We start from the raw sequence: 26,233 nt of genomic DNA, 5'->3' as shown, positions 1-26,233 counted from the left end.
ACTTTTTTATAGAAATCGTAATTTTTGCTTGATCATTTTATTTCATTTTTAAAAGTTAAAAATTCATATCATGAAAGGTTTTTAGCGAAGAGCTGATTCCAAACTTACAAGTTTGTGTCCTGGAGTATGCTGAGTTTTCTTGCAAAGTCTCATTCAAATCGGAGCAAATTTAAACAACTGGGAACGTTATTGTTGGCCAGAAACGTAGTTTTGAGAAAACAATTTTTAGTGGGAGTGTTAGGTTTAAAAGAGCTGCGTAACATTTTAAAACTTTCCGCAAGATTTCTCAAAATGGCGAGGGGAGGCTAAATATAGGACAAATGTTAAATAAACGTATACGGTAAGTATTTACATAAAAAGAACAAAAATATTTATTTCTACCATTTTGGTAAAAAATTCAGTCCTGCCGTCCCATAAATATAACAATCCGTCCTCAAAAAAGCCAAGCCGAGCTCTGTTTTCTTTCTCATTATTTTCTCTTTCACACAATAACGTACACTGAGCGCAGATCTGTAAAAAAAAGTTGAAGAAACAGACTTTCAGAAACTATGCCAGAAACCACTGCTTTGGTGTCAAGAAATCTACAAACTACCTATTTTCCCCAGAATCTAAAAAATGATAAACATAAAAACTTTTACCTAAATTAGTTATACTCTCCTTAGGATGCGAGAATCGTAACTCTAAAGGTGGAATTATCCTTATTACAGGCCATGAAGGCACACAAGTTAAGCCTCCCACCTATACAATCAGCATTAACGGCAGTAGGGATGTCGGTCCTAAATGCCCGCCGCCTTTGCTCCCAAGGAAATACCCCGGTTATTCCTTTTTGTTTAGAAACTGAGTAAACCCCAGAGCCATAGTGTGGCCGGAAGATTTAGATAAATGAAGAAAATCCATGACCCCATCGGGAATCGAACCCGCAACCATACGGCTTGCAGCTCCACGCCTTAACCGCGACGGTACCGACGCCCGGGTAAGGCGATAAAAAAGGCTTACTATATATTATTTTGGAATATATGTAAAACTGAGGGCTTTGTACCTTTAGGCCTATTAGGCTTGAGGTGTTCTAAAATACCCTTTCCCTCAATGAAGAGATTGTCGGCGACCGTTTCTTCCTCATGTCACGTGCAGTCGGAGCGGAATGGTTTCCTCATGTCATCGTAATTGTTACTGCCATTAGACAGCGACCACTTCAGTAATGATGTAGGCTACTCGTATGACAGAATGCAAGGGAATCCTGAAATGCAGAACGTTTACATAAATGAGAAATATTTCGCCCGGCTTGTCTTGGTCCGCAAGTCAACATCTCCCATTCAGATAGTAATGGGATTCCTTTGCTGCTACTACAGACAACTGCACGGTTTGGCGGCTGTGTAACAGCGGTAAAGTGGGAATGAAAACAGAAGAAACGCGGAAAACTACCAACCACAAATTCTGTCCTTACTAGAGTCCTGGAGCTGTTAGAATGGTTATGCGAGCTCTAAGCCACTCAGTCACTTTTCTCGCTCCAGTATTCCAGTGAGAAAAGTCAAAAGAGGACGTAACACACTAGCATACGTAAGGCAGAGAAGAACCTTTCACCAATATCTACGTAGTTTACGAAGCAAAACATTCTCAGTCGTTTGTCAAGTTATATGTCGGAGGAATGACTCAAACCACAATCCTAGTTCCCGTAAGCGATATGAATACCGATTCTGTCCTGGGAAGACGTCAGCTGGCTTTGGGAGGAATAAAGAGACAGTCATCAGGGCTTTTATTGAGAAATCCGTCTTCCGCTGCGTTCTCACTTGCTTGCTGGTCGTGCGCCGATATAGAACAATGGAAGGATCACCGAGCGCTCTTGGATGTGACAGCGATTGTGGAGTGGATTTCGAGCGCAGTGGAACTCCAAGACTTTATCTGAACAGACACCAGAGTGCTCCAGCACTGATATATAATCATTGCTCTGTACGGTATGACAGCATGCATCGATGTACAAAAAGCAGCTATAATTTTAGGGACCAATAAAATACTTCAGAAAATACATTAATCTCTTCTTTTCCTACTAGTGTCGGAGGGAATAACAAGACACTACAAACTTCGCCCTACTTCATAGGCATCCCAACAGTACGTAGAAGTGAAGCAGGTAAACTGAAATAACCGAGTCAGTTGAAAACCAATAAGAAGCCTTACGTTCGGTTCAAGTTTGCCGAATCTCTGTAGAACCGAAGCTTCCTTTGCGTTTGTTCAATCTTCCCCCTTCCTTACATACGTTCGGTGCCTTTCTCCTTAGTTCCTCCTCTATGCTTTAGCTGCATAAGGATGTCAGGCACATATCTGGCGAAGTTACGCACAGTAATGAGTATAAGTAATTTTTCTTGTCTTAATATAACTAAACATTCACAAAAATATGTGTAAATAAATGGAAATATATTTTTAAACACGCTTATTCTCAAAGTACCGACTACTATTGTGCAATGTTCAAACATGAGAGAGAAAACCAAGACATTACAAACTTCGTTTTATTCCATATGAAAAACTAACAGCAAGATATGTGCTCAAATTCTTAGGCAGTTTAAAATAGTGTCCTGCAATGTTCAAACATGAAAGAGGCAACCAAGATATTACAAACTTCGTGTTATTTTATATGAAGAACTATTCTAAAACATGAAGTGGTGGTAGTGGAGGACAGCGAATATTTTAACCTATAACAAGGCGGAACAAACACGACAGACCTTCTGCAGAACGAACTTTTTATCATCCGTATAGTCACACAAATAATATTGTTACCGAGCAACCGTGATTTATTTGAATATTATGTGAAGAGTGTAATTATAGCTATTTTCTGTCGGTAATTAGTATAGGCCTAGTAATAACTGTCATTTATTTTTAAAACATAATGTGATGTATTTATATGTACATATATTACTGTCAATGTTTAATCATATTTTTGTAATAAAAATCACCTAAATAAAACTTCACAAGATTTGTTCTAAAATTGTTACTCAGCTAAAAGCATTAAGGGATGGGAGGAGAGGGTAGGAGAGCTCAGCGAACTTCAAGGGCGCAGATCATACAAGGCGCAAGTTCGAGCGAGCTGTGAGAGATCCGCTTCTTCAAAGCAGAATTCGGTTCTTGTCACGTTCGTTGTTGAGCTTGAAATGCACGACACTATTTTCTACCATATCCCATAATGTGTACCTTGCGTAAAATTTATTAGCAGGTCGCATGATTATTATCAGGTTAATAGCGACGCAAGTACCGGCATTCTTCCAGTTCGTTTTGCAGTAAAGTAAACCCGCAGTCTAGTACATACAGTCACGAAGCTTGAGTTTTGAGGGTACTAGGAACAATAGACTGTGCCGGTACTATTTCGCATTGTCTGTGCTGAGGCTATAGTAGCGATTTTAGGGGTTAGCAACTATCTATGGATGCATATTTTTTTCTACGTATTGAGCTTCGTGACTGTATATAATAGACTATGGTAAACCCCTAATTGCGTTGAAGGCAGATCTGTTCTAAGCGACACAATTTGTGAGTTCACTACTTCTAATCTATTTAATACATATTCATTATTTAAGTGTTTAAGAATAATACGTTGCCAGCTGTGGTGTACTCAACATCTAAGTCGCATAGCTTTACTGTTGTGTGATTGTCGATTCGAATCCCGCCTAGGTCACGAGTGTTCTGCTCTCAATGAGAAGACTTAGAGGGGAAGTAGGATAGCGAGGAAGTCTTGCCGTGTGTCCATGTTGCAGAAAAATGATACGGTATGACTTCTCTCAAGATGTGGCTAATGTAGCGTTCCAAATAGCTTGAGATCTTGCCACAGGGAATTCGCTACTTACGGATGTGTTGAGTTGGTTTATAGTCCCCACATCAAAGACAATGGAATGTACCCAAGGACGGAATGTTTGAAATAAGGATTATAATTATGTATATTATTTATTTTTTTATTTTAGTACGTTATTTTACGACGCTTTATCAACAGCTTAGGTTATTTAGCGTCTGAATGAGATGAAGGTGATAATGCCGGTGAAATGAGTCCAGGGTCCAACACAGAAAGTTACCCAGCATTTGCTCATTGTATATTATTAAATAAATACCGTTACAGTGGCCAATCTAAATGGCATTGAAAATGAAGCAACACTTCGCTAACACAGCACTTCATATTTATGTTGGCTGCGTCAGGTGTGAAGTTAATTTTGTCATTGATAGTTCGTTCTACGATGAAATTGTTTTTCCATTGACAAATAATCGCTGTCTGTCAGTAACCTGGCACAGATATTTCTTCCCCCTCATTCTCAGAGACAAAACGGATGCACCACCAGACAGCATTACACGACAGCGTAAGGCTTCACGTGTCCTCTATCATCAATCAATCACTCTCCCAGTCGGTCTATTCATATTCAAGTACAGCCTGGTTGTCGAGTAGCAAAACAACGAGTCGTGGAACATCTTTTCGAAACATGATTATGTATGTGTATATGTCTGTATGTATGTATGTATGTATGTATGTATGTATGTATGTATGTATGTATGTATGTATGTATGTACCAGGAGGTACGCGAACCACTGCTGGGTGATACTTAAAATTAAAATATATATAATAAAATACAAAAATAAGCTGTTTTCTGTATATTTTATGGAGGAATCCATTGAATAAATTAAAAGAGTAGCTGTTTACTAATGAAACACGCCTAAATAAGGCAACCGATAATTTGGTATTGGAGCACAGAAACGTTTATTACGAACCTGAGAGCGAGCGATAGGTCTACAAGACGTTTTCCCATAATAAATTTGATTAGTGGTCAGCAAGTTTCCTAAGTAAATATAGTGCTACACCATTAAAAAGGTTGTCTAGACCATCAGTGTATCACGCAAGCGGTCCAGGGTTCGAGTCTCGGTGAGGTCTGGGATTTTTTTCTCGGGATTCTCCCATTTATAGACGTTAACGTCATTCCGGCCGACCTGCATTCCATTCTTTCCTTCATGACGTTCTGAGGGGCCTCGTCCAGAGGTATGTGGGGATGCCTGTATGAAACTTGGATAAGCTGCTAACCTTAGAACAGTCGACTGGTGTGAGTGACAATGCGCCTAGCCTAGGGTTAACGTAATAGTGGATGGGTTCACCTCCCTTCAGCAAGATAAATTTACGTATAGTATGCACTATGTATACTGTTGACTATTCCAGTGTGTCCTGGAACTTGACTTTTCCAGCGTTTCGGAACTGCATACAGTTCCATCATCAGGACAGCTAGTCATGACCAGAGGGGTCGCCTAGTCTATTGGGCTCCAGGCAAAGTGGCTCAGTAGCCAGACATAATGAGCCCAATATAGGCTAGAAGGCGATTCTTCTGGTCGTACCTATTAGTCCTGATGATGGAACCTTACGTAGTTCGGTTTCCGTTGGAAATGTCACGTTCCAGGACACGGTGGAATATCCAACAGTACTTCTGAACACAGTCACCGTGAAAGGCTCGTCTTGGCTTGTCTTTGTACTTAGTATGTTTTGGTCCATTGTTCGTCCTATATGTGCGAGGATTGTCCAAGTCCGACGGGGCGACATTCATGAATCCGATGCTGACAGGTGGGCCATCCTGTCTCAGCTCATTCTAGGACGAGTACTCTGATAATCCCCAGGGCCCTGAGCCCCAAGCTTTTCCTACATCAGCAGCGGAAACCAATACTTCACACCAGACTAGTTTTAACTATTGCAGATGATAGAGAGTTATAGAGGAAAAGAGAGAGTACCTACTGCGAGAAAATCATCTGCAACGTCTGCTTTATCCAGATCCTGTCGAAATATTCGACGCATGTAAAGATATATAATCTATCTAGAGGATGAAAGTGAAATAGCCTTGCAGATTTTCAGAGCGAACAGCTCATGTTGCATGTAACAAAAAGCTATAATATCATACTGGTGAAAAGTTCACAGTTTTTTTTTTTTCAGAAAAAAAAATACAGTTTTTTCTCTCAAATGTTTAACTACCTCTTAGTCGGTGACTATTGCGAATAGGATCATGATTTTTGTCCATATCAACAGGAAATGTAATAAAGAATCATTTATCTCTCTGCTGTATTTAAATAGCGTGGACGGTTTTCGTGTAAATTTTAAAAACCTCTAATTTCAAGCCACTGGACGATGCGAGCAAGTGACAACGTCGAGGAAGAGAACAGCTCATCTACCGAGACACACCGAGTTCGTTGACCTCTTACATCTGTATCACGAGTAGAGTGTGTTAGCGGCGATGTTGCCGGACTGCTGAACTTCAAACTTAATTCTATAATTAACCGTGCATTTAATTACAAAACGTAATGTAGGTTTTCTATTCATTTAAGTGTACCCTAACGTCCCTTTCAATCTGCAAGGGTATTTCACTTCCACCCTGTATATGCATCTAACGCTTCCTTAGGAACTGGGAAAAATCAAACGTTGAAGAGTTTTTTCTCGAGGTACTCCCGTTCCTTGTAAGATATATAATAATCGTAAATAAAATTCAAGAAACACAATTTCCTCGATGTTTACATTATGAAACTAATTAAGAATTTGGGGACACATTATTACATTTTAAGACTAACACACAAGAAATTGCGCTTAACGTTTCTACATCCATATTTTATGATACCGATACTGGTTTGAAAGATTTTCAAGAAGCTGAGAGGCATACAGCGTAGTACTTCATGGATCCTTAAGTAACCAAAGAACTGTATTAGTCCTAAATGAAAGAAATATAGTTTTTTTCAAAAATGAAACCTGTAAGAGTTTCTTTTAACAGCGTTTGTCTAAATTTTATTATCATACATTTCAGCGATACTGGAGTAGAGCTATGTAAATTGAAGTTCCTGAAAGTAATTTTTCAAAACTCAGTTGAATAATCGATGTTTCTCTAGATATATACACAGAAGCCATAAATACTTCTGGATGTAATAATTAATAATAATCCGTGGCGCTACAGCCCGTGAAGGGCCTAGACCGACCAGCCGGCTGCTGGCCTCACGGCCACATGCCGAAGCAGAGGTGGACGATCATCCAACCAGAATGGAGGTATCGTGTGGTTAGTACGATGATCCCCCCAGCCGTTATAGCTGATATTCGCAACCGGATTTCGCTACCTATCGTAGCTCCCCAAGTGGATCACGATGCTGGGTGGGCACCTGTCCCATACACTGGCCGAAATTTCATGAGAAAATTTCTTCCCCCTGAGGACTCGAACCAGCGCGCATTCCGTAACGCGAGTCCTAGGCGGGATGCCTTAGACCGCGACGCCATGGCGCGGGACGGATGCAATAATTAATTTCTTAAAAAATATGAGTATGAGTAAAAACTGGGCAGTCACTTTATTTATCTGCTGGAAAAAATTAAGAAAGAGATCGTTAGAACCAATTTCCAGTTCATCACAAATTTGTATTTTTTATTTAATTTTAAATAACAATAATTTTTATTCTAGTTATGTGCATAATTCATGGTAAACTTATCTGTAAATAGCTTACTGAATGGTATGAAAACATATACAGTAGTTTAGGAGAAATAGTTATGAATAGGCAGACAGACAGACAGCATGCCCAAAGCACGTTTTCAGTATAAGTGATAGGCCCTTCTAAAAATTTGTATTTTATTTAAAATATCGAAATAATTTTTTTCAGGATCACATACGTACTTTCCTTATTGAGAAAGTGAAATGTCGTTCTTAGCCGAAAAGAAACAAACGTGTACCGACACCTAACAGCAGTTTGGTCTCAGGTTGAAGGTGAAGAGGGAGAAAACAATTTTAATCCGACAGATGAGAGCAAAGTATTGCCCAGTGATTTGTCACTCATAACTTGATGTGTGCGTGACTCCCCTGGGCCGAGCGAGTCTCGGGGTAACTGTTGCGCCTCCGTCCACCAACGCATCCGCGTCACATCAGCGTACGCTAGCTCATTTGTTGCTGTTCAGTACAGTCGTCAGCTGAGAGGCAGGATATCACCGAGGAAACTTGCTCACAATACCACGTGACCCGACTTAATTCCAGCGTGCCAACTTCATAAAAATGAATGTCACGAAGCTGACGCATACTTTCTCATTATGTGTTTCACACGTTTCATAACAATTCAGTTCCTCAATCATGTTGTGAATGATATTAATGATTGTAGCTTACATTCCTGAAGCATTATTCGGAAGATATATGTACATAAATCATAATATATCCTTTAATATTTACCCAAATGAGATGAAATTTCATTTTATGAATTGCACACAAAACTAACAAAACACGCGTAAAATGACAAACACATTTACGTATAACTGTTTCCCTTGTGTTCCAATTGTTTTCCATGTCTTCCTGTTGTTCACATTGAATTCCCCTTGTTCTCCTTGTCCTCCCATTTTTTTCATGTGTACCCCTTGCTCTCCTTGTCTTCTCATTGTTTTCGCACTTCCCTTGTCCTTCTTGTCTTCCCCTTCTCCTTTACTTCCCTTTCTTGTCTTTGTATTCTTGTTGTCCTTGTCTTCTTCTTGTCTTCCCCTCTCTTGTCCTTGTATTCCTCTTCTCTTTGTCGTCACATTGTTCTCCTTGTCTTCCCCTTTTTCTCATTGACGTCTCTTCGTTGTCCTTGTATTCTCCATGTTCTGCTTGTCTTCCTTTTTCCTTGTATTTATTTTGTACTCCTTTCCTTTGTTGCCCTTGCATTTCTATTTGTTCTCCTTGTATTATTCTTATTCTCCTTGTATTCCCCTTGTTATCCTTGTCTTTCTTTTTCTCTTGTATTTTTCTTGTTTTCCTTGTCTATTCTTCGTTGGCTTTGCAGTTCCCTTTGTTGTCCTTGTGTTCTTCTTGTTCCACTTGTTTTCCCTCTATTGTCCCTATAATCCTTTTTCTTCTTGTGTTCGCCTTGTTTTCCTTTATTTCCCTTTGATGTCCTTATATTCTCCTTGTTTCTCTTGTCTGCCCCCTGTTATCTTTGACTTCCTTTTGTTGTCCTTGTATTCTGCTTGTTCTTCTTGGCTTTCTCTTGTTCTCCTTGTATTTTCCTTGTTCATTTGGTATTTCTTTTGCTCTCCTTGTCTTTCCTTTGTTGTCCTTGTCGTTTTCTCGTTCCCCCTGTCTTCTCTCTGTCGTTTCTATCTTCCTCTTGTTCTCCTTGTCGTTTCCTTTTTTCTTGTCTTCTATTTGTTATCCTTGTATTCCCCTTGCTTTTTTTGCCTTGTCTTTGTTTTCCTTGACTTCCCTTTGTTATCCTTGTACTCCCCTTCTTCTTCTTGTTCTTCTTTTATTTTCCTTGTTCTCCTTATATTATTCCTCTTGTTTTTCTTGTCTTTCCCTTGTTCTCCTTTACTTCCCTTTGTTGTTTTGGTATTCCCCTTTTTCTCTTTCTCTTATTCTCCTTGTATTCCTCTTGTTCTCCGTGCTGTCTTATTTTTCTTCTTATCTTCCCGTTGTCCTTGACTTCCCTTTGTTGTCCCTGTATTCTCCTTATTTTCCTTGTCTTTCTCTTGTCCTGCATGTATTACCCTTGTGTTCCTTGTCGGCGTGAGGAAATTGCGTTATCATGTACAGTAACTATGAATTTCCAAGTGAGGAGAATGACGTAATCTTACGTCAAAATATGTTTATGAAAAAGGATACCAATCTCATACCTAACAGTGAGGCGCTCTTCGTTAAGGTCGATTATCTTTACCTTTTTCTTTCCACTCCACCCTGACACAAGTGTAATGTTACGTGTCTGCAGATTACGTGTACAACCCGAAGGAGGCGCGCATGAGGAAGGCGCTGCGAGAGCAGAGCCGCGAGTCCAGGAACCAGCTCACCAGGTGCCACGCAGCCGTCGCCCGCCCCCAGCACCACCAGGCCTTTCCGGGGCGCCCGCCCCACGGCCGCCAGAGCCTCATGTCGCCAAGGGTGAGTCCAGCTCCAGCGATCTGTTTGGGTTTGATTTCCAGCATTTCTCTCCCATAGACAGTGTCTCTTGTGATTGCGATGCTGACCACGTGTGCAAGGAATTCTGCAATTTGCGAATATTAAGTAAAGATAAAGGTATCCGCTTCTCACCTATGACGGAGAATGGATGGTATGAAGGTAGACCTCCATGCTTTCATAAAACCGACATTAGAATAAAGTGGTATGTTGGGCACCACATTCCGACCTCCTTCTTACTTTCGGGAAGAACTGTAGGGGCTACTCAATTTGACAGAAGGCTTATACTCCGGGGTTGTTCTGCAACGAGATAAATCCAGCTATCACCAGCAGTCGATCCAGAGGTTTTTCAGCCCGGAGCAAGTTGCACACCAATTGAGCTACTTGTTCAGAATTTTGCACAAGACTGAAAATAGAACATTTGGCACTAAATTCAGATACTACCCATAATACCGGATGTGGCAGTGCAATGTGATGTTTTTCAGAACGCAGCTGATTCTAGAGTTTTTGTGTGGGAAAGGAAGCATTTTTGTCTGTGTGAACTTCAAGTTACGCAGTTTCTACAACCATTGCAGTGGCTAATTATTCGGTGCAGATACTGTCTGCAAACCTTGATTCGTGGACACGTCATTTCACGATTTGGAGATACAACTGGCCGCCAAGATCCCAGATCTGACGGCACCCGAATATTTGAAAAGTAAAGTTTATCGTAATACATCACACACTATAATGGAGTTAAAAGAAAGCATAACCAATGAAATCAGAACCATTAATCCCGCTTTATTGCAGAGAGCTATACAGATCTTTCAAAGTACATTACAAGAATGTGTTTTTGTTATAGAGGTTATTTAAAGAATGTAATTTAAGAAAAGTAAGTACACAATAATAAATTGCACTCTGCAGTTATATTTTTCAGAATAAGCATTTTATTTTAATTCGGTACAGTGCTCTACAAGAAGACTATAAAAACCGTTAAATTTATTGCACATCCTATACTAGTAGTAGTAGTAGTAGTAGTAGTAATTGATTACGATATACTATACAACGCAGAACTGCACGCATTGTATTCTTCACCTGATGTAATTGGGAACATTAAATCCAGATGTTTGAGATGGGCAGGACATGTAGCACGTATGGGCGAATCTAGAAATGCATATAGTGTTAGTTGGGAGGCGTACGCGAAAAAGACCTTTGGGAAAGCCGAGACGTAGATGGGAGGATAATATTAAAATGCATTTGAGGGAGGTGGGATATGATGGTAGGGACTGAATTAATCTTCCTCAGGATAAGGGCCTATTGCGGGCTTATGTGAGGGCGGCAATGAAACTCCGGGTTCTCTAAAAGCCATTTGTACCATTGAACCGGGCTTTCCAGATACTATAAGGAGGCAGTAGAGACGTTTTCCAGGTAAGACTTGAGATACCCAAGCCACCCATTCTAGCAACATTCCGGAATACCCAAAAGCAAGTGAAATCTTTAAATTCGCCATTATAGTAATTGAACTCGTAGCGTCACTGAATTCGAAAAAGAAAAAAAAAAAAGAAAAAATAGGTGGCTCCTATTCTAACTTTGATCATTCTTTCGAATTCAGTTGAAGTCTTTCGATGTTGCCATGTCTACTTATATACGTATAAGTTTATTCTTTAAACGAATTTCAACCATCAATTTTTATTCGTACTTAATTTCTCTTTTTGCAACTTCATGGGAGTTTCATGATACAAAACAATATTGAACGTTTAATGTTTTGCCAGAAAATATAAAGAAGCTACTTATGTTGTAAGCAGGATTGAATCCAACCAGTGTAGTTTCTTTTCGTTCTTGTTCTCTTCAGTTCAAGAATAGAGTTACCTAATTCTTGCATTCAGGTAAAGTTTTTGATGATGCTGAGAGGCTGTTCAATTACACAGATATATTGTATTTTAACTGCTAGCATATTAAATGTAGACAAAGCCATTAATCTCTCTGAAAGCTTATTTTGTAAATAATGATGTAAACCTATTGCAAATTATTTAGGAACGAAGATATTTTAGCATTGAAATATTTATTTCATATTTTCATATTTATTCAAAATAAATTTCGTATTTTGGCAAAATTTCGGCCTCCACTTATCAGTATTCTGGGTGCTCTAGTCGTTAGGTCACGGTAGCTTGCTTTCCTCTGAAGTCAAGGAACCTGGTTCTATTCCTGACAAAGAGGATTTGATTTAACACGAACAATTTTAACTGCGGACTCCATGGTTCTACGTACTAGATTTACTGCATGAAAGATAAGTGTTCGTGAAAGAAATCACTAAAAAAATCGTTGTCAGTCCTATCATTGTTATTTCACTCCGATAATGAATGGACAAATATCTGTCAGAGAAGAATGGGACCATGTCGATTCAGGGAGTCATCCACTGACATATCAATTATTATTATTATTATTATTATTATTATTATTATTATTACTATTATTCTGTTATGGGAATTCATCCTATTTGTATTCCATATCAAGTTTCTTCCTCTGAAGAAGTGTATCCACTCTCCGTCCATCTTTCACGAGGACTTCCTCTTCCTCTTCCTCTCTTTCCATCTAAGGGTCTGTCCGCTTTGGCTCTTCCCACCATCCGATCTGCCTTCATTCTGTTTGTTCCTGAGTATCAATAAAGCCAAGACCAGTGCAAAATAGTCAATCATTTATCTGTCACATTCTCTCTATTGCTACTTTCTATTAACAATTATTTCGTAGAATTATTTTTCTATGTAAATTAACATAACTTAAACTAACAATGTAATTTTTTAATTTGTTCCAATTTCTAAAAATTGTAGCGTTTTATTTATTTTGTATCTGCACTAATGAGGAGAGGACGAATGCTACATGCCGCCAAACAAAAACTTTATTTTCCCTAGAGTTGTCTCTGGATAACTGTAAACCATTTGAAACTGCATTATTCTGTTTCCTTTCTGCCCATCACTAGAAATTTTTGGAATTACTTATTACAGTAACTCAGTAAATTTTTCTGACAGTGAAATTCAGGAATATTTTAGTACGTATTTTCTTTTTGAATCAATGAATTTTGTCTTCGAATTATCTAAATAAAATTTTAGAAAATTCGAATTGCATATGAATTTTTAACATTGGTTTCAATGAGGATTTAAAGAGGAATAAAGTGCTGTTCAAATTACCCAATAATTCGAATTATGCAAGTTCGAATTACAGATTCCATTGTATATTATATGCGGATTCCTTTTATATAGAAATAGACTCGTTCACATTACTAGTTTTTGGCATATTACGTAAGCATTTCCAGTGGAATTTCCGTTCCACTAAATCTTTCATTTATTATATTAAAGTAGATTGAATATAGGACGTTACACTTGAAAAGAGTCGTTTGAGATGATTTTAAGCAAAACCGGAATTTTATATTTTGGTATCAGATAAAGATCCATTAAATTTTATTGAAATTATTGTATTTCATGTGCATCATTTCCGAATAAATAAATTCGCTCGTAGGTACAGAGTACGAAAAAAACACTTCAAATAATTTAATAAAATTCTCTGTAGACAAAAATAGAGGACATTATCGAAATTATTTCTTTGGTAGGCCTACTCTTGATGAAAAACGCCCAGAATTTTCGCTAAAATTTTGCAGTATGACAGTACTTCCTCTTTAACTTACTTCGTATAATATAATTAATAATAAATATTAATCGTTTTATAATCAGTGTCTACTAATTTTTAAGATAAAGAATGTCGGCGTTGACCAGTAATCTACTGCAATAAGAACTTCAGGGTAGTGTGGGGAACAAGGAGTAAGTTCTATCCATCGCGAATGGCCTTGTCTCTCCGCCACTCAAGCCGCCACTGAGCGGTACAGTCCGCTTCAACAAACTAGGCACTGAGACCCTGGCTACGGTGGAACAGCTGTTACATTACAAATAGGGAAAATTGCGTTTCGAAAGCTCTCGAAAGAGTCTCAGGGTGATGTGGTAGCCCTATCACTTGGCTGTTCAATTCAGGTTAGAAATCTGTACACGAAGCCATAAGTGAAGATTCTGACGGATTGAAATTTACCCCCAGAAAATTAATAGTAGTGTCAAGACAGCTACTTATTGAGACTGCAGTGTTGAAGCTTGTAGAGAGACGGAAATTAGGGCCAACTTCATTGCGTCGGTCCAGCTAGAACTTAATGTCCGTGGTTCGACCTCCTATATAAACTACGAAGTGGAAAAGAAAGTGAGTACAGTGCAGATCTCTTCTGAGGCCTTCACTATTGCTCCAGTGTTTCATCTTATCTCATCGCATCTCATCTAATCGACTCTCAATACGTGTAGTTTGAAAGGAGCTCGAACCGCGGGCCGCAGCATAACAATGACGCCCGTCCCGAGGCTCCTCGTATCGACGCTGGCGGAGTTGCGCAACCCGTGGCGCTCGGCGGCGTCGCCATGGCAACGGTTGCTAGGCGACGAGCGCGGGGCCGGATGCGCCGCGACGCTCTTCCAGAGATGCACCGATCTTTACGCTACTCCCACGTGCGGGCGCCGGCCGTCCCTCCTGACCTCGTTTCGAACAAGTGGTCGGTCGGGAGCGTTCAGGCGTTCAGGCTAAACGGAACGCTTACATATCACTTATTCTCTCCTTAATCGCAGGAAGGATTCGTTCTGAGCGCCTTTTAATGTATGAAAGAAACAGTCCACAGCTGGATTCTCAGCTGTAATGGATTGCAATTGATTGTGATAAAATTTCCCCTTCCTATGTTTTACTCAAGTAATGTCACATGTGAAGTGCCTGTTATGTGCTGGAGGAAATGCTCTCGGATCGAGACTACTCAATTCCTTCCTGCTTTTATCGACATAATTTCCCAATTTTTTTAAAAGAAAACCTATGACGATGCGATGGCAGGGACTGAAATATACATAGCCCCTACATTACATTGCTGTCTCTTCTCACTTTATAGATCTCTTGGGTATGGAACAACAAGTTTTGATGGAGAAATCATTGCAATAAGTGAAAGTCTCAGGAATCTTCCATGCCACATCAGTAAATTTAAAGATGCAGTTATATTGTCAGACTCCAAAGCAGCTATTCTATCAATAGTTTCTAAACACACACCATCTCAAACAGCAGAAATAACTAAAATGCTCTCTCAATTAATATCACTCAATAAAAGAATTGTATTCCAATGGATACCATCCCATTGTGGAATCCTGGGAAACGAGAATGCGGATGCTTTAGCAAAGAAGGGCAGCACTGCTACTTACAGACCTGTTACTAAATCTACGTATTACTCTGTGAAAAGATTTATTAAATCTACATACTTAGACTTCAACAAACAAAATATGATAACACAATCCCATGAGAAAAAATGGAACTCTCTGCATCAAAATCCACAGTTAATTCCCGATTTACCACGAAAATCGTCTGTAGCTGCATTTAGATTGGCAACAGGCCATGATTGTTTGGCCAAACACCTGCATAGAATTGGAATATATCAGTCCCCCAACTATCCATTGTGCAACTCAAACCAAGAAATGGATTCGGAACACCTCAAAATCTGTGCTTCAGTGGCTGGTCATGATAATATCTTTGAAAAATATTGGAGTGCAAGATGTCCAATGACTTTATTGTCAAACGCCTGGCATTAGAAAACAACAACATTACAGTATTTGTTCTGTAGGCTTATTGCGAGACGTTCTGTATATCTTCAGTTAACTTTACGTTTCGATTTACTTCAGTGCTCGCCAGATCTTACTAGGAATTTCAGTGTAGAGTAGGGTATTTAAATATTTGTTATTTTAGTTTTCTGTGATATATGATTATATAGGCTAACAATTATTTCCCAAAAGCAAAATACAAAATATAAAATAGGTACAACGCTCTAATTCAAAGCAAGTTATGTTACGGGTTAACACGAATAACATAAATGTGTTCGGTGATCACAATTAAATAGTAAGTAACCAAAATCCATATGTACTATAACATATTTGGAATGTTTCAATCTTTATTTAACTTCACAGTTTTCGTAACAGTGTGTGGAAATTTAAAACCTTCAAAGTTTCGAAAGATAAACCTATGGAGTAACTGCGAAACTATGCAGAAATTAAAATCCTGTACAGACACTTCATTGGAGCGATCTGCTAAGTTATTAGCTATTTACAACGGTGGTGCTTATGGTTGCACACTGACGTACCAAGTTGCTTAAAATGCGATGAGTCGTTCATATCTCTGTTACAGTAGATCAAATCCAAGGTCTGGTCTGTGTAGAGAAACTACTACAATGGCTCTGTGGCGCGCTGGGCTTATAAGCCAGAGGAAGCGGGTTCAAATCCCGCTCTACCCTGAATTTAAAACTTGTGTTTGGCAAGCCCGTGCTCCAGGCAAGATAGGAGTTTTCTCCAGATACTCCGACTCCTCTGTGACTTCCCAACAATTCTCTATCATCATCATTTGACCCACTACCTGTGGTACACTCTGCAAATCTCTGACAAACTAAGTTTTTACGCTTATTGGCACTAGTCAAATCTATGAGCCCGCTCTTAGAGTCGGGACGAATATGGACAAATACTACATACACTTCTTTATTCTTCTCTAGGCATCTTTCGCCGATCGTTCGTAGCAGTCCAATTGCATCCCTTGTACCTTTTCCGTTTCTAAAGCCAAACTGCTCTTCTTCCAACTGTCCTTCCATCTCAGAATATAAACGTCGATTCAGTACTCGCAGGACAATCTTCGCCGGGTGCGATATCAGGCTCATAGTCCTGAACTCCTTACATTTCTTGGCATTATTTTTCTTCGGTATTGGCAGCAACACAGTCTCCGTAAAGTTAACAGCAATAAAATCGAATGAATATCAGTTGATTGATTTGTGTGAGGAAAACACTCCTGGATGTTTGCTGATAAAGTTTTCCCTTGTTGCAACGCTGGAAAAGGTTATATAACTTTATGTAGTAATGTGTATACCAAACAGATCGTTGCCTTATTCGAATATTTTTAGTTTTCAGAAGCTGCCGAATCTGTTTCTAAAACATTATCATTCTGTTATTATCCAGTATGCAGTGTTATTATCCAGTATACATATAAAAATGCGTTTCTAATTCAAAATTGTTAGAAACGCATATTTGTCTCATGATGTTTTTTATTAATAACTAACTAGATATGTCGATTACAGCCTTTGTCTAATCATTTATAATTATATTTCGTGTTTGTATTATTAGTTGCTCTTTCTCGTTTAGTTGTTTAAATTAATATTAATATATATCTTAAGTTTTGTTCAGTAGACTAGAATACAAATTTAATAGTACATTATGCAACGAGCCTATAATGAAGGTAATTAAGAAGTGAGTATGGATATTTATGAAACGAGCGCAAGCGAGTTTCATAATTTTCATACGAGCTTCTTAATTACCATTATAGGCGAGTTTCATACGACTTTTTATGCTCGACCATATTTCTAACTTGATATTATTAATTTTATTGTATCTGACCTGGAGCAATGTACCGTATGTTGTGAGATGTGCGCAGACGCGAAAGTATTGATTTTTTCCGAGGAACAGATGTCTACATTGACCTTGCTAGGCCATAAGAACCTACAGAGATAACATTGAAATTAAATTATACATTGAAAAACGAGATGACAAATTGAATTTATTTGAATATTATTTACAATTAACGCTAATTATTATAGTAACAGAACATAACCTTCTGCGACAGTATTGGATTTCCAGCCTCCGTGACTTTTCGCTAATTCTCTTTCGATTGCACATCCGAGAATAATCGATACTTGAGGTTTTATAACGGTAGAAAGCTGACCTGTCATTGGCTGAACAGTTGTAACCTGAGTCGTCATTGGCTGAAAGACCTGACCTTTAATGAGTAGGTGTACTTTAATGACATGCATTAAAGGTCTGCTACCAGGTGTATAATTACCACATTTCGGCATGGTCGAGCATAAAATATTTAATACTTTTGCGTTACCTTTTTTTGTTTTGTGTTACTGTAATATTGTAAACGTTCTTATGTTGTGTAATTGAACGTAATTAGTCAGTTTCTTCGCTGCTAACCTAAAATGTTACATGTTTACATATTTATGGTGGCGTGGAAGAGAGGCCTCATAGCCTTAACACCACCAGAATAAATAAATACATTTATTATTATTATCATCATCATCTTCCTAACAAGTATTAGGCCAAGTGGACTGTTACGGTCTCAAACTAGAATTATTATTATTATTATTATTATTATTATTATTATTATTATTATTAAAATAACGTAGGTTTGTTATTTGAATTAAGCGCATTTTAAGAATTTTATTTATATTATAGACGTAGTGTTTCCGTCCCATTCGGGAAATAGTCTTAATAAATACCACTGGAGGATATGAGCTTCTTAGATAAATTCTCGAGCTACGTACAGACTTCTCGTGTTATCATTATCATTCTTATTATTATTATTATTATTATTATTATTATTATTATTATTATTATTATTATTAAGATTTATAAGCTATGAAAACTTTTGGCTACTGAGTTTACCATATAATATCTCTGCACTCTATTCTGACAAAAAATTTTCCTGTTGTCATAAATTTCTAAAATGTTTAGGTTCTTCTTAGATCGTCTGAACATCCAAGCCTAGGTCCTGCGAGTAATCTTTTACCTAAAGCTGTTTCTGTGAACACCCTTTTTTACTCTTCTTTCTTGTGGAGTTCTTAGCACATGTCCAATTCATCGCGGTCTTCTTGCTTTAATTCTGTCCAAAATATCATGTCCATTGTAAAACCCATAAATAAAATATATAATTTCCTCGGACAATTTTGTAAATTTATGCATTTTTCAAATGCTTTTGGCTCTCATTAGATGAATTCTGAATGCAGTCAAAGTCGGTTGAATTTTCAAATAGTTGAATGGAGATCGTATCTTCATCATCATCATCATCATCATCATCTCCATTAGGACTTTTTCCTGTTCCTTGACGCTTACTGTTTACCTCATGTTTCATCCAGGATTGCGTGACACACATTGGTATTCGATTCTCGTCCGTCCTTTTCACTTGCAGCCAGTGTCGTGTGTCCTTATTCTTTTTATGGACCATCCTGGTTTAGCCTGAGAGTGGTCTTCACAAAAGCATTCAAACTGCTTCCGGTTGTTGGTACGCAGATTCTTGAGTGCTATGAGGAGACACGCACACGGAAATGTGTGGGGATTAGGCAAGAACCCCAAAACCCGCTGCACGAGGCAGCGCGCCGCGGCCTCGCCGGCGTATCTAGATTACTCAATTATCGATTCAGCACCCGATACCTGCGTCACGTAGCGACAGCCCGACCGAGCGCAGCGGAGGAAAACCGCGGACGTCTCTCACAGCGCCACCTACCAAGTTCGTTTTCAGAGCTCAATTCAACTTTGTGAGTATGTGAGCAGCGTCCTGCCAAACCGTTTGGTATCCGTGGTAACACGCCGTGGTGCCGTACAGGCGCAGATCGGCTCCTTTAAGAGGAAGTCGAGTGGGCCCCCGGAGCCGCTCTGCAAGTTATGGCGTGAAAAATACCGCCTTCACTAGGACTGAGTCCGGGGTATTTCAGTTTAAGGGTAATCGCCAAGCCCTAACCTCACTAATGTTAAAGCAGCAATATTAATGACCCGTTATCTCAGAACATACTAGGTATAGAAATGTGATATTTTTATAGGATGTTTATACACTCCTCCTGAGTGCATTGATTCATTTTGATGATAAAATATCTAATACAAAAAAGATATGATTTTTTATAAATGTAACATTTTCAACAAAATATTAGACATTTTATTTTTTTTAGATGAACTATTAAAGCAAACTCAATCAGAAACACTCCACATTATCACAGTGTTACCTGAAATGTATGCTAAAAATGTCATGCAGATAGACCTGGTAGCTTATGAGAAAACGGATCATTTATGTTGAAAAATGTACTTTTAAGTAAATCAAGTTTAAAGTAAAAGTCCATGAAAACTCAACTATTACAAAAAAAATGTCTTAAAACCCTCCTGGTTGGTAGTTCTTATCTTCTTCTCTGTCCTGCTTACCTAATGCTGCCCTCCTCCTCTTGGATCTTTCCTCTTTAGTTGTGTTTGTTACTGCTATCTCATTCGCAATGTGTCCAAGTTCGCCATGTTTTTCGATGTATTATATTCTATTTCAAACCCTAGATCCTTAAACACTTGTATTCTTGCACTGTATTCATCATTAAATGTGAGTACAGCATCTAGTACACCCAGTTTCAACGTTGACTAACATACCAATGAACACATTTTTGGGACACGGTAGCGAACGACGTTATTGAACAATGCATTAGAATTCTGAGTTCTTCCTCTCAAATATTTTTTTTAGTAAATCAGAATGAGCAAGATCTTGAAACACAGGCTTTATGAAGCATTAATTTTAATACAAAACAATCAAACCACAGCTTTCTAAGACAGTTAGTTCCTGAGATAATTTAAAAAAACGGTAAATTCTTTTCTCTAAAACATAAATTCACTAATATTTTTAAAATAGATTTAAAATACTAAATATTCGAATATTTTAATAAACAAAACACCAAATTAAGCAGAATGAACTGTACTTTCATAAAATGTAAAAAAAAAAAATATCATTTTTTTTTTTTCATTTTGAGTCCTGATGACTTCCCTTAAAGTGTGAGGCATAACTACGTTATAATCAAATAGCCATGCGTGCCAACACGAATACCTGTTTAACACAGACTTTGATTTTCACGTCGTTCTGCTTCTGAATTCCCCGTACATGCTTTTATTTTCGTCCTCTTCTTTAAAGATATTAAGGCTGATTTTAAAACGCGGAGTCATCCGAACTTTTACGCTGTCTTTTTAGACTTCAACTAAATTTTGGTCAATTATCTCAGACGATCTTAACAATTCTCTCTTCTCTTTTGCATTTTCCGTAATCATTACGGATTTTACACCCACTATTACGCCATTACGGCCAAAGGAAAAATTATTGCTAAAAGCAAAATTATACGACAAAATATATCTTCGAAAATAGAAGAAAAATGAATAAAGAATATAGACTAAATAAATCGAGACTGAATTCTTAAGCACGCAGAAGTTGTAGATAGATAATTAAAATAAAAGCTCCTATTCATTTCTGAAATATTTTATTCAAAGATTCCCAAATATGGTTTATGAAGGTACACACTTGAAGAGGAATTTGCAAGTTGCCTATGCCAAACTTTTTCGGAATATATTATTTATAAATGGGTATAGAATAGATGCAAATACGACCAAAATTGCAGATTTCAGAAAAGGAAGCGAGTATAAAGTGATGTTCGCAGTACTGATGTTCCCCACGGCGAATCCCCTGAGGACAGAATCTTGAGTGTTGTAAGAAAAAACCTGACAGAATTCATGCCTGCATTAAACACATCAACTTTACTTTGATCCAGAGGAGCAAGATGACGTCAGAAGGAAAAGTAGATATGCTTCAAGGAGAAATGTGTTGAAAAATAGCTGCTAAATACAAAAAATCTCACAAAGTATTTTTTCGTAGAAAAAGTGGCAGGTAACGTGTAATTATAAAGAATATGCTGCACATCTGACTTTTCCACACCGGGGGAGGGGAAGAGGGGAAACGCACTCGCGCACGCGCACTATGGCACTGCTGATAACCCACTTGGAAGGTTGGCACCTCCGGTTTTGTTTAATGTGATGTATTTTAATAACTTTTCATTAGAACTTAGAGTTCGGTATTTACCAAGTTATGCTATTACTGAAAGTTATTCAAAGTTGTTACGTAAATAATAACATACCTTTGTTGAAAAATGAATACATATTAGGGAAAGAAAGTCTTAGTCAGGAACGTTCGTTATCTGTCACTCTGTGTAATTTAAACATTCTGAGAAACTTTACGAGGATAGCAGCGCATTTTGACAAATTCTTATGGGACGGAATGAACCTTGCAACTCTATATTTTACTAATCATTAATTGATGATAGTTCGATCCCAAGTTTAAATCCAATATGTATGTAGCGCATAACACTGAATGACAAGTCGATATACCGTAACTTCTTTCAAAAGTTGACTTTTGGTTTACAAATGAAGTGTTTTTTTTTTTTTAAAGAACCGTCAAGTATGTGGTGAGCGTATTGTAGCGGCCATCTACTGAATTAGTTGTTGGTGAAAAAAAAAAAACACTGTAGTTCTATGTTACAGGAGTGGAAATTTTCAGTGGTTTTCATAAAAAACCGTAGTCCAAAGATTTTTTTTTCTTGTAAAAACAGCCATTGTCTAGAACGATGGTAGCATTTACAAATATTCCATTCATACGATCTTGAAACATTTATCCATACAATTTTAAACTGTAGTAGATTGGCAGTACTGCTTCTTATGTACATGGCAAAAGTCACCTCAGAGAAAAATATTTTGACATGTGAATTGTATTAGTTATGGAGTCATCTTTAGGTGCAGAAGTAACCCCATGGAAGAAACGTATGTATCGAAAGGAGAAAAACAGGATGTAATAAAGGGAAAAAAGATTAAAGGAGAGGCACACTTCAGCCACAACAGAATATTTTTTCTTAAAACAACCATTGTCCACAGTTACCTACATTTCAACATGTATTTCTATGAGGTAATTTAAGTTATAAATGTACTTCAGTTTTCCCAAGTTTCTACAACACCTTAAGAAATGGCATGATGAATATCATACTTGAAGTGTCAACAACAACATCCATGCCAGATAGGTTTTTCTTTAACCTCAAAATTTATATTACGATGTACCGAAGTACATATGATATTTCCGTGCAGAAATTCTGGGTCACGATATGATGACGGATGAGTGGAACGGAGAAAAATTCTCTCCGGCACCGGGATTTGAACCCGGGTTTTCACCCCTGCTGACGCTCTATCCACTAAGCCACACATCTATGACGCAGTGCATGAGGGTAAGCCACTACAGGGAACCCAAGAGGTGGAACTTAAACTGAGAGGATTCGATCCGACATCGGGATGGGAATCCGGTGTAGCTTAGTGGATAGAGCGTCAGCACGTAGAGCTGAAAACCCGGGTTCAAATCCCGGTGCCGGAGAGAATTTTTCTCCGTTCCACTCATCCTTCATCTGAAAATTTATGTTTTGGACTATGTTTGTTTTTCCAAAAAAAAAAAAAAACCCTTCAAATTATATTTGTGTTTGTAGTTTATATTATTATTCGAAAGATGAATGAAATCATTTACTGTGCACAGGAAGGTTATTTCTCTGCATGATTACACAAAATGTATTTTAGTAATTGTAAATAATGTATAAAACTTAACACATAAAATGTACGGTTTAAGTGATTATAATTTTGTAACTAAGTTTCTACAAATTATATACATAAAATACCAGTTCGTATATTATAATCTCTCGCAGGCAAATATTATTTTGAAGTTAGATTCTACAAACTATAGTAAGACCTCTCAGGTAGAAACAAGATCAGATATGGCAGCAACAAAAATATTATTGGAAACAGCGGAAATGAAGACAATAATTGACTTCGTATATTAGCAGAGAAAACGCTGATGGATAGAGAAAGAATTCCAAACAAATCAGCCTACTGGGATTCGAACCCGCACCTAATCTATATAACCCTTACAAGAACGAAACGGAACGAACCTATGTTCTCAAATCTCGGAGACGTGACGACAAATTAAAACGCGTCATTAAATTTATCGCTTAAATTTATATCTCTGTTGAAAATTGAATGTCTGCAAACCTAAAACAACTCTTTGAAGTTATTAATAGCATGATGAATCATTCATGAAGTCAAACGCGCTCCAAATGTTACTCTATTACGTGTAGTTCAGCGTCTTCATCGAGCATGACGTAAGGGTTTATATCATTTCTCAACTCGAGAGTGAAAACACGAGAAAGTGCAGTCGGTGCAAAGTGCAGGCGCAGGTCAGACTACTCGGATGCAGGTTGGCAGCACTGAGGTCATCAACCAGGTGATGGCGGCGCGCGCTGCAATGGGATTCAAACTTCATGCCACAGTTCTTTCAGTGTTTTGGTGCATTTCGACAGTTTCTCGAACTCCTTACTGGATTGCTGTTACACATCGCCACTCAGCCATATTAGCAAGTGCAGCACGAAGGACGCAGTAGAAATGTTGCCCAGCCTGGCTGCAATATGGATCTCCGTACTTTTTCTCCTTTTTTTTTTGTGATATTGACCGCGTCCTGAAGCCTCTTCAGGAAAGTATTGACGATGGAGGGCGTCACCACAGTGGCACAAATGAGATCACCCAGCTGACACCCACCGGATTCAAATATCGGGGAGTCCAAACCCAATTGTATTTGCGGTGAAAATACTTGAGTTGGTTGTCTTCTCGAACTGCTGCAGTTTCCCGCGCCTGTAATTCGTCATTCGCCATAATTCTCAGTCACTCTTATCAACAATACGGACAGCAACAGAAAGCAACAGCACCGTGTCATCTTCCTAGGATTCTATGCTCAAGGTTGCGGGTTCGATCCCGGGTCAGGTCGATGGCATTTAAGTGTGCTTAAATGCGACAGGCTCATGTCAGTAGATTTACTGGCATGTAAAAGAACTCCTGCGGGACAAAATTCCGGCACATCCTGCGACGCTGATATAACCTCTGCAGTTGCGAGCGTCGTTAAATAAAACATAGCATTTAACATTTCTTCCTAGGTGATCAATTCAATAGATCTCTCAGTGAAAGTAATGGCGGGAAACCTCACAGTAAAGCGGTAGTCACTAGATGAGTTAGTTGCTCGCATTTTCTCTCGTCGCTGCTTGTATCGCCCGTGGTTTGTAGATTTTGTGTTGGGCGACAACATTAAGGCAGATTTTCTCATTGCACTTCCAATTCTCTAACCATTCCATCGTTTCTTGCCAAACAGCACAATTTTCAAAACCTTCTCGGAATAAATATGTAACCAACGAATGTATAACTCATGTTTGAGGAGAAAAAAAATTCAGGGGCATATTTCGTTAGGTCTATATTTACTAGCAGAACTATTTGACTAAACAAATTTATTCAGCTATTGAATGCAATAATTTGTTGTTATAAATGAATGATTCAAAATTACTTTTTCCACACAAATCACACACTTAATTAATTTGATGTTATATCTTTTTTGTGGGATGGTCTTCAATTACGATAAATGCATATGTAGATGCAAAATTAGCTAGATTAAAAAAATGCTGAGAATACGAAGAATACAGAAACAGAGGACAATAAAAATAAACCAAATTTAAGTTTATAAGGTGATGGCCATGCCAGCTGATTTATGAAAGTAAAAATTGGACTTAAACAAGTAAAAAAACTTTTCCAGCAGTGATATAATCATTCAGTTCGATGATGTAATATACACTGATACATCAAGAAGTTCTGTAACAATATAGCCGATATACATGAGTCATTCTAAAATTAGTGGCAACCCTTTAATTAAGAACAAAAACTTATTTATTCACAATTGACAAACTTGCAGTTCTTAAAAGTAATCTCCTCCAGTATCACGTACCCGTCGCCACATCTCTGGGAGGTGACGGATGCCATCACTTTGCTCTAAGCTTCTAATTGGCTGCTATTGCTATACAGCTGTTATAATGGTCTGTCTATTTATGAAGCGTACCTCTCTCCGTGGTTATTTCATCATAAGAAAAAGGTCGTAGTCGCAGGGATTCATATCCGGAGAATACGGAGTATGCTATAGAATTTCCCAGTTCCACCTGTTAAGTAAATTAACCACTTGAGCAGCCACGTGATATCGAGTACCATTGCGAAGCACATTGGGATGGGTATTCAAGATATTTCGGCGCTTCCGGAGCATTGCTGGTCTCAAATGGTGTTTCAAGAAGTGACTGTAATATGCAGCATCTAAACGCATACCAATTGGAGCAGAATGAGTGATTAACACACCTTCATAATCATAAACAACAATAAACATAAATTTGAGAGGGTCCTGCTTTTGAACTTGCGGCTTGCAGATAACAGCCTTATTATTATAATCAAAGGAGGTTATTATCTTTTAACTTACAAGTAACACACAACAGGCACCACTCCACCTCATATTACCAGTTCACATTAGCCACTTCTTAGGGAGCTGAATACGAGCAGTGTTGACAATAATTTTCGAATTGGAAAAACAATATTTTTGTGTATTCCAACAAAGATTACAGTACTACAATAATCTTAACTTACAAACCAATGTGAGAATGAATTCTTTTACAATTAGAAACATTTCAACATGTTTCAACTTAGCCTATGTAGCGGATGATTAAAAATATATCTTGCTGTCCACACCTGTGGAGTAACGGTCAGCGCGTCTGGCTGCGAAACCAGGTGGCTCGGGTTCGAATCCCGATCGGGGCAAGTTACTTGGTTGAGGTTTTATCA

The 26,233-nt window shown here is 38.2% G+C and overlaps 1 protein-coding gene across 3 annotated transcripts in view; it reads left to right on the top strand.

Moving 5' to 3' along the window:
• Positions 1 to 26,233, top strand: part of LOC138702896 (AT-rich interactive domain-containing protein 1A-like) — a 109,609-nt gene that overhangs the window by 36,711 nt on the left and 46,665 nt on the right. For all 3 annotated transcript variants that reach the window (XM_069830282.1, XM_069830281.1, XM_069830283.1), the window contains one exon: positions 9,691 to 9,860. In XM_069830282.1, the coding sequence (XP_069686383.1) occupies positions 9,691 to 9,860 (170 nt within the window). The remainder of the gene's footprint in view (positions 1 to 9,690; positions 9,861 to 26,233) is intronic.

This window comes from Periplaneta americana, chromosome 7 (assembly GCF_040183065.1).
Source record: "Periplaneta americana isolate PAMFEO1 chromosome 7, P.americana_PAMFEO1_priV1, whole genome shotgun sequence".
In the NCBI taxonomy this organism is placed as follows: domain Eukaryota; kingdom Metazoa; phylum Arthropoda; class Insecta; order Blattodea; family Blattidae; genus Periplaneta; species Periplaneta americana.
The sequence above is the reverse complement of the archived record's forward strand: the minus strand, read 5'-3'. Positions and strand labels throughout refer to the sequence as shown.